At 30.7% G+C, this 9,479-nt stretch overlaps 1 protein-coding gene across 2 annotated transcripts in view; it reads right to left on the reverse strand.

Annotated features, from left to right (window-relative positions):
• The window catches only part of LOC106684189 (cytochrome P450 6a2), a 59,767-nt gene that overhangs the window by 17,654 nt on the left and 32,634 nt on the right, over positions 1-9,479 (reverse strand). For both annotated transcript variants that reach the window (XM_014426128.2, XM_014426127.3), the window contains exon 3: positions 20-159. In XM_014426128.2, coding sequence (XP_014281614.1) covers positions 20-159 — 140 coding nt within the window. The remainder of the gene's footprint in view (positions 1-19; positions 160-9,479) is intronic.

The raw sequence follows: 9,479 nt of genomic DNA on the forward strand, positions 1-9,479 counted from the left end.
AATAGATTTAAATACATACATTTTAAGAAACTGCCTGTTCCTGAAGTGAGAAAATTCCTTGGTTAAAATTATACTGATGATTTCTGGGTTCTTGATGACCAAGAAAGGACTCCTTACCATGTACAGTCCGAAGTAGGGTGTAGAGAACTTTTTGTACATCTGAAATATTTATTACTCATTATTAACAATATAGACTTTATGTATCATTTAACTAATAATAAAAAATAAATATATTTAAATTGTAGGAAGCTAATGCTGTTGACGGTCAATAAAGATATCAAAATAGTAAAAGAAAACTATAATAACATAGCAATGTCATTATAGATTATATGTGGCAGATAATTATTTTTTGTAGCCGTGAGTCAGTCCTGTGGGTTCTGCCTTCCCAACCTATAAAGCGGGTACTCTTAAATAAGAAAAAATCATGCGGTCAAGCGAGATTCTGACCAAATCACCTCCTTGCACAACCGTTGGTCTAGAAACAGTACTTCCGAACAGAGTACTGAACCCCTGACCCTTAATGGATTGTAGCGGTATCGATTTAATTTTTTTTTCTAATAAGAGCGTACCTCCATCCATTTCCTACTCACATTATATTTCCTCCATTGTACAACGGAGAAGAATAACTACATGCGATGATGTAATTAAATTTAAATTAATTCTCCCCTGTCGAACATATCCGCTACCTTGGACGTCTGGACAAACGACTAACCTAGAATCGTCACATAAGTCTAAAAAGACAGGAAACTGCTCGCCGATTTCTACTATTACAGCACTTACTAGACAAACGGTCTAAACTTCCAATCCATTACAAAAGACTGATCTACAAGACTGTAATAAGGCCAATCTGGACATCCGGAGTTGAGCTTTGGGGCTCCACTAAACCTTCGAATTTCTCTCGTATCCAATCCTTGCAATCCAGAATCCTTCGGAAAATCCTCAATGCTCCTTACTTTGCCACAAATAAAATTGTACATAAAGACCTTAATGTTCTCTATGTAACCGATCTAGCCCGAACCAGATATAACTCATTCCATTATAAACTCACTGACCACTCAAATCCCTTGGTTTCTAACCTTGCATTCTCTTCCATTCCTGATAATCCTCCGAGGCGCCTGAAGATGGCCATGGGACCTGCTGATGTAAAACTTCGTTAGAGAGCTACCAATGCAGTACCACTCCATTTCGATCTTACATCAAATTAATGTGTTTGTATATAAATACAGATGTAAATAACAATAAATAAATTAATTAATTTCATTCATGAAGAAAGGATTAAGTTTAAGAAAATAAACAGTATGAACGAAGGAGGAAACTGTGTGGTAATCAATGGCCATCTATTTTTCTCGGAACTCTTACATCACCTTGCACCATTTTCCTCGTCTCGTTTAAATTGAATTCAATTTATCCTGGATATTAGCAATCTAGTGGAGACAGGAATATTATCAAAGGATACGATAATAAGGGTATTCATGATCTATGTTAAAGCGTGTTAAATGGAAAAACTCGTGTTAAATTGAAAAAAATTGCCTTCTTTTGCCGTGGTAAAACGAAATAACATTTAACATGGCTGAGAGTCTGTTACTTGGTCAGTTAAATCGAGAATGACGTCACACAATAGACCAGTTGAGATCGCCGCCATATTAGTTGTTGTTAACTTTAAAGTTGTCAATTAGCTCATCTTCATTCTCTTCTTCACAAGTTTGAAGATCAATAAGACACTCATAAGCTAAACTTTCACACAAATTCCACTTTTCACTCACTCTAGGCATGTTTTAATTAATTACTTAAACCAAAACTGAAGTAAACAATAACATAAGGGTCTGGAAGGAAGGTTATAAACATAAAGGCTTATATAACAAGTTGCTGAGAAAATCCGCTAGGGACTCTTATGTATTTAACGTTTAACATGACTTCAAATAGGACTGCTCACAATCCTATAGTTATAACATTTAACATGGTAAAACATATAGCATTTAACACAACATCATGGATACCCCTAATGAAGCTTGACTATAGAATATGCATGACAGGAAAAGATGTCCTTTTATCTAAGCTGGTCGATGGAAAACGTATTTCCCTAACCCTCTATTAGATTGAAAAAAATTAAAATCTGTTTTGCTACATCCCATGAAAGGGTCAGGGGTACAGTACTATCTAAGGAAGTATAGTTACTAGACCAACGGTTGTGCAAAGAGGTGACTCGGTCATAATCACGCTTGACCACCAGATTTTTACCCAATTTGTGATGCTGGATGGACCCCAGGAGGGCTCCAGAACCCACAGGATCGATTCATGGCTACAGTGTAACAGAAATTAATTTTCTGCCCAGCCGGATTCCAACTCGCATCCTTGGAGTTGGACTACTTCATTATTAATATAAATTAATTGATTGGAGAAGATGACCTGAGATTCAGGTCGAATCTCGGCATAAATACATATTTTTTTGTTTATTTATGTTCTTTGCTTAGAACAACGACGTAATCGACAGATCACTATTGATATAATCCTCCCACCAACACTTCGGTCTACCTCTAGGACGTTTACTCGTAGGTTCAGTGTTTATTATCATTTCAGGGATCCGTTCGGTACTAACCTTACAAGGCCATCTTATTCGCCGCAATCACCTGAATTATATTTTCCGGGTACAGTTTCCTCGATTTGATGGCCGTCCCTAGCTCAGATGGTTGAGAAGCAGGACTATTCCACCTCGGAACATAAGCGGTGCCGGTTCGAATCTGGCCTGGGGTGGTGACTTTATGTCTCCTAATAAAAGCCTGATCTCCCACCATGATTAGAACAGGTTGGTTACCTGTAGATAACCCCTCCCCCCCCCCCGTATGTCAGAAATTACTAGGAAGTATCATAAAAAAATAGTTTCCTCAATTCAGCGTGGTTAAGTTTTCTAAATTCCATGATTAACTCCTTCTTTTTTTTGACCGAATATTTTATAACTAATACAAGTGCAACACGTATAAAACGGGCAAGAAGCAGTGTGAGAATTCACAAAGAGCATTACCTGCCATGTTAATTTTTAGAATAACTTTATTGTATTTTGTTTATTGTTGTTTTTATACTCTTTGTAGTTTTATGGATTTTTATTTTTTTTTCGGGCAAGACTCCTATTGGAGTCCTATACTACCTAACCATGGTTGAGGGTCAAAGTTCTTCACTATGTTGGACCGCCACTCAATGAAAAAAGTCGACGCCCCAGGCCGGATTCGAACCGGCACCGCCAATAGACATCAAAGTGGTAAGACTGTGTCTTAACCACTGAGCTATGGGCGGCCCAGATTTTTTCTTATGTTTTCCTGATTGCTGTTATTTATTTTAGCTGTAAAATTCTGTCGCTTTTAATTATTATAAAAATTATTAACGTTTATTTTTTTCTATCTTATTTTTAATGATATTTTTCCTCTGAGTTTTGTTTTTAGTTACTTTATCTTTCTCATTCAATTTTATACATTCATTACTTTTTAGTTATATTAGAAGAAGATAGTTGACCGAATGAAGTAGATTGTAGGAAGATAGTCCGGGTGGGTGGTCAATAAAGCTATCAAAAAAGTAAAAAAAAAATATTTATTATCAACCTACGTTTCGCCCCACTTTGCAGGGCTTCGTCAGAGCTGATAAGAGTGCCGTTATAATGCCAACTGTTATTGATACTAACTGAATCAGTTGGCATCAGAACGGCATTCTTATCAGCTCTGAGGAAGCCATTCAAAGTGGAGCGAAACGTTGGTTAACAATCAACAGTTTTCTTTTACTATTTATTATACCTTTATTAACCACCCACCCGGACTATCTTCCTACAATATTACTTTTTACTTTTTTTAAAGTAAGCATATATATTGTTCTTTGCTAATTTATTATCATTTAATATCACTATTATTATTTTTATTTACTTTTATTATTATTTTTATTTACTCATCTTTCAAGACGTTACTTTTGGAAGAATCAGAATATTAAACTATATTATATTAAATATATGTATATATAGTTGGCAGTAAAAATGTAAATATAAGAAGATGGTCAGGGTTGTGGTCAAAAAAAGAACAAATAGTTCATAACTATTTTAATGTCCGACGTTTCGTCCCACTTAGTAGGGCTTCATCAGGGCTAAAAAGATACAAAAAAAAATGAGAATATTACAACAATAAGGTAATTTAAGCTAGGATAAATATTATGTAAAAATAAAGTGATAAGAAATTAGATATAAATAAAAGGAAGGAAGATATAAAATAGTGTCAATATAAAATAAACTTGAATAAACAATGATAATAAAAAATATGTAACAATGGTAAGAGTAAACCTTTTTACAAAACATACGTGAAATATACAGTTAAAAAAGTACAGGAAACGTACATAAAACAAAAAACAATATAAGAAAGAAAAAAATATATATATAAAAAAAGAAAAAAATACGAAAGTAGAGATTAAATAAACTATTATTCTTTCAAGACGTTTATTTAATTTCTACTTTCTTCTTTTTTTTTCTTTCCTGTATTCTTTTTTGTTTAATGAACATCTCCTGTACTTTTTTAACTGTATATTTTACGTATTTTTAAAAATTTTTTTACTCTTGCCATTGGAACTTATTTTTTATTCTTATCATTGTTTATTCAAGTTTATTTTATACTGATACTATTTTATGTCTTCCTTCCTTTCATTTATATTTAATTTCTTACCACTTTATTTTTACATAATATTTATCCTAGCTTAAATTACTTTATTGTATCTTATTGTTGTAATATTCTCAGTTTTTTTTTCTGTATCTTTTTAGCCCTGATAGCTCTGATGAAGCCTTGCAAAGTGGGGCGAAACGTCGGACATTAAAATAGTTTTAAACTATTTGTTCTTTTTTTGACAGCAACGCTGACCATCTTTTATATTTATAATTTTTTTTCTTTAGAAGGCAAATGATATCAAGCTCAACAGATCTGCTTGTCAAACACTTAACCCTCTTTCGATTATTTTCTGACTCACACTACTTCAGTCCTCCTGAGGTGTATACACAATGGAATGTTCTTAATAATAACTCCTATATTTATCAAGAGATTGAATTTTTTTCGTTTTACTGCTACGTTTATTTTTGAAACATAGATCCAAATGGGATATAGCCAATAGGTTTATATATTCAGTTTCTGCTCAAATCATGATTTATTTTAACAAGCGGAGCCTTTGTTTTAACACGACGCTCCACTCCGGCCTTTTCTAAAATTAAAAAAAGTATGTAATAAACCAGTAGTTTATCTCTAAGTATAGAGAGAACCCCCGGCAAAGTTGACAATAGGCATCTGTAGAAAAGCTGATATATCATGGATTGACTGATATATTTTTTTAATTAAATATTTTAATGCCTTTTTAATCATGCTAAGCAAAAGTGTGTTCACAAATTTAACATAATAATTCCATAACAAAAAAATTATTCATGACTATAATAAGGCCTATCGGGACTTACAGAGTTGAGCGTACAATAATCAATTGGCGTACAATACTAATGAAAAAAAACTTGTAATTTAGGAACTACAAACCAAAAACGCTTAATTTTGTTCATAACTTTTTTTCTACCTCAGAAATTGGCGTATTTCATTTTGTTTAAACAACGCCATGGTGAAAGGCAACATTTTGAAAAAAAAAAAACAGCATGTAAATCGGTCCTGTAATTCAAAAGCTTATTGTGGAAAAAGATTCGACCATTCACTTTTATATATATAAACTAGCTGGCCCGGCAATGCTTAGCTATTGTTATATTTGAGGATGTTTATAGATTTAATGAACACAACTGATTGTTTGACATAAAATATTGTACATTTTATTACTATGATTTAGTAACATAAATAGTTTTTATTAACAACCCTCATTGTGTATTAATATTAGTACTATATTGAACCAATTCAGACCAACTGACAATTTTTATAACCACCCACTGAATGTTTTTATAATTTGTTGTTAATATAATATAAATATAAGAAGGGTTGCGGTTAAAAAAAGAACAAATAGTCTATAACTATTTAAATGTCCGACGTTTCGCCCATTTTGCAGGGCTTCATCAGGGCTAAAAAGTTACAAAAAAACTGGTAATATTACAACAATAAGATACTGAGATTACCTGAAGATAAGGTAATTTAAGCTAGGATAAATATTATGTAAAAATAAAGTGATAAGAAATTACATATAAATAAAAGGAAGGTAGACATAAAATAGTATCAATATAAAATAAACTTGAATTAACAATGATAAGAATAAAAAATAAGTAACAATGGTAAGAGTAAAGTTTTTTTTAAAAATACGTAACCTATACAGTTAAAAAAGAACAGGAGACGTACATAAAACAAAAAACAATACAGGAAAGAAAAAATAAATAAAAAAAAAAGAAGAAAGTAGAGATTAAATAAACGTGTTGAAAGAATAATAGTTTATTTAATCTCTACTTTCTTATTTTTTTCTTTTTTATTATATATATTTTTTCTTTCTTATATTGTTTTTTGTTTTATGTACGTCTCCTGTACTTTTCTAACTGTATATTTCACGTATATTTTGAAAAATGTTTACTCTTACCATTGTTACTTATTTTTTATTATTGTTTATTCAAGTTTATTTTATATTGATACTATTTTATATCTTCCTTCCTTTTATTTATATCTAATTTCTTATCACTTCATTTTTACATAATATTTATCCTAGCTTAAATTACCTTATTGTTGTAATATTTTCAGTTTTTTTTGTATCTTTTTAGCCCTGATGAAACCCTACAAAGTGGGGCGAAATGTCGGACATTAAAATAGTTATAAACTATTTGTTCTTTTTTTGACCACAACCCTGATCATCTTCTTATATTTACATTTTTACGGTCAACTATATATACATATATTTAATATAATATAGTTTAATATTCTGATTCTTCTGAAAGAGATAGTACGTAATTCAAAAGTTTATTGTGGACAAAGGTTATACCATTCCCATATATAGATGAAGTGATAAGACGGTAACTATGGTAACGCATTTGATAACAACTAACTTCGCTGCATTATCGTTAATACACTGGACCGAATTAGGTGATTTTTTCTTATTATTTTATGCAATTTTATTAATCTAAGGTATTTTCGCGTACATACCACCTAATATATAAACAGTTTTTAAGTAAAAACTCTCCCTGTGTTTCAAAAAAATGAGACAGACTGACCTATGAAAGTGTAGTATAAGATTTTTTATGAGTGAAAAAAAGTTGATATTTATTTTACCTCAATCATTACCTGAAGAAACCCAAAATTTTAGGAAAAATTGGAAAATAAAATTGATTAAAAATCTAAGAAATGAAATTAACTTCAAAAAGGCTCAAATTATCTACACTAAATTTGGCAGGGGTTTAGAGCTTTATAAACTGCACCAAAAGGCACAAACCGGGTTTAATTGAATAAATTATAACCCGAATTATAAAATAAAACATATGATTTTTTCCCCTAATTGATACCCATATTTCGTCCCTATAAAAGTACTAAATGTAACTTTTGTTCTAGAGGATTAAGAGAGCAGAAATTCAGCTTTTCAACTGTTTTATTAACGTACGAATCGGAAAAAATGAGAACTAACCCAAAAAAACAAAACCTTCCGAATAAATCGAGGTGAAAAATGATATTTGTCTCTCAAAGTACCGAGACAACCCTAAAAACTATAACGAATATGATTTTTTTTCTAAAATAAAGTTTGCTGACCAACTTTACCTAGAGCCTTATGCTTAATTTTGTTCATAAGTTTTTTCTACTGGAAAATCCGGGGATTTCATCATCTTTTAACCTTGCCATGGCGAAAGGGGATATACATTTTTAAAAAAACTCACGTAAATCGGACAGGGAGAGGGAGAAAGAAATACTTTATTCATTCATGGTGGCCAAATACATCGGGTTGCTACATTACACAGCATACTGATCAATCCGTGACTGGACAAATATAAGTTACATATTTTTACATGATATAATATAATACATAGATAACATTTTTTTATAACAATAAAAAAGTTTATTGTGGACAAAGATTCAACCATATAGCGAGAGAGACTAGCTGACCCGGCAATACTTCGAAATGCAATATTTGAAGTGTATATAGATTTAAGGAACCCAATTGATAGTATGTTATAAATTTATATATTTAGTTAAATATACACATATACTTTATTATTATGATTTGGTGACATAAATTGAAATAAATAGCATATCTGTTTGTATCATAGGTATACGCTGTAAATTTGAGGATTATATTTAATGAATAAAATCTACAGTTTGTTAAAGTTTATTATATTTTTTAGTTAAAATTAAACATTTTGAAATACTTTATTATTATATTTTGGTAACATAAATTGAAACAATACATGGTATAAAGTTGCAATCATATTTTTTTTTTAAAATATCATTTAACCTATCTGGCTCGAACCCGATATCAATCCTTCCATAATAAACTCCCTAACCATCCAAACCCATTAGTTTCTAACCTTGCTACCTCTTCCATTTCTGGCAATCCTCCGAGGCGCCTGAAAAGAAGATGACCTCGCGACCTTATATTGTAAAATGTTTTTAGAGTTCTACTACTGGGTAGTTTCTCTACATGCTGTATCATATCATTATGATCTTACTTCAAATTTGCTTGATGTATTTTATATACAGTTGTAAATGTAAATAAATAAATAAAAAAATATCATTAGCTTCAACATTACTCAACCAATCTACACCATACTTGCAGTGATTTAAGTATAAGTAAAGATAATGATAATAATAATAAGTAACATTAAGATTTAGTAACATATATAGTTTTCAAAAAAAAACTCTCACTGTGCTTAAATATTAGTACTATATCCAAACAACTGAGACTGATTGGCATATCAAAAAGTGGTAAAATATTTTTTAGAAGTAAAAAAAATCTACTAATTCATTTTATTATATTAAACTCTCAATTTTCATCAAAATATTTTTTCTTCGGGACTTCTGAGATTTCAATATCTTTAAACCTTGCCATGGTGAAATAGAACATTTTGAAAAAAAAAATGCACGTAAATAGCCTGAATGACATGTGGAAGTGTGGTAAACGATTTTTTAGGAGGGAAAATTATTGTTTATTTAATGTAATTTACAACTGTACAAAATAATACAATAGGTAAATATGTTGTATGTTTCATATACACTTGAAAATCTTAGGAAGTAATCACCGATTGGTGGTAATTATTTAACTTATTATTTATTATTATGTATTATTTAAAAAAAAAATCAAGTAAATCAGTCCAGTAATTCAAAAAGTTTACTGTGGACAAATTTAGAAAAAAAAACACGTAAATTGGTCCAGTAATAACTAAGTTTATCAAGGACAAATATTCGAAAGCTCTCTTTTATATATAGATAGATTAAAATAGAATTGTCGTGTTTTGAGAGTGACAACAGCTTCAAGTTTTTTTTTTTTTACGGTACCTAAAATAATAATAATTGGAGAAG

The sequence above is a fragment of the Halyomorpha halys genome, unplaced genomic scaffold (assembly GCF_000696795.3).
Source record: "Halyomorpha halys isolate HHAL.00 unplaced genomic scaffold, Hhal_1.1 Scaffold552.1, whole genome shotgun sequence".
NCBI classification, from domain to species: Eukaryota; Metazoa; Arthropoda; class Insecta; order Hemiptera; family Pentatomidae; genus Halyomorpha; species Halyomorpha halys.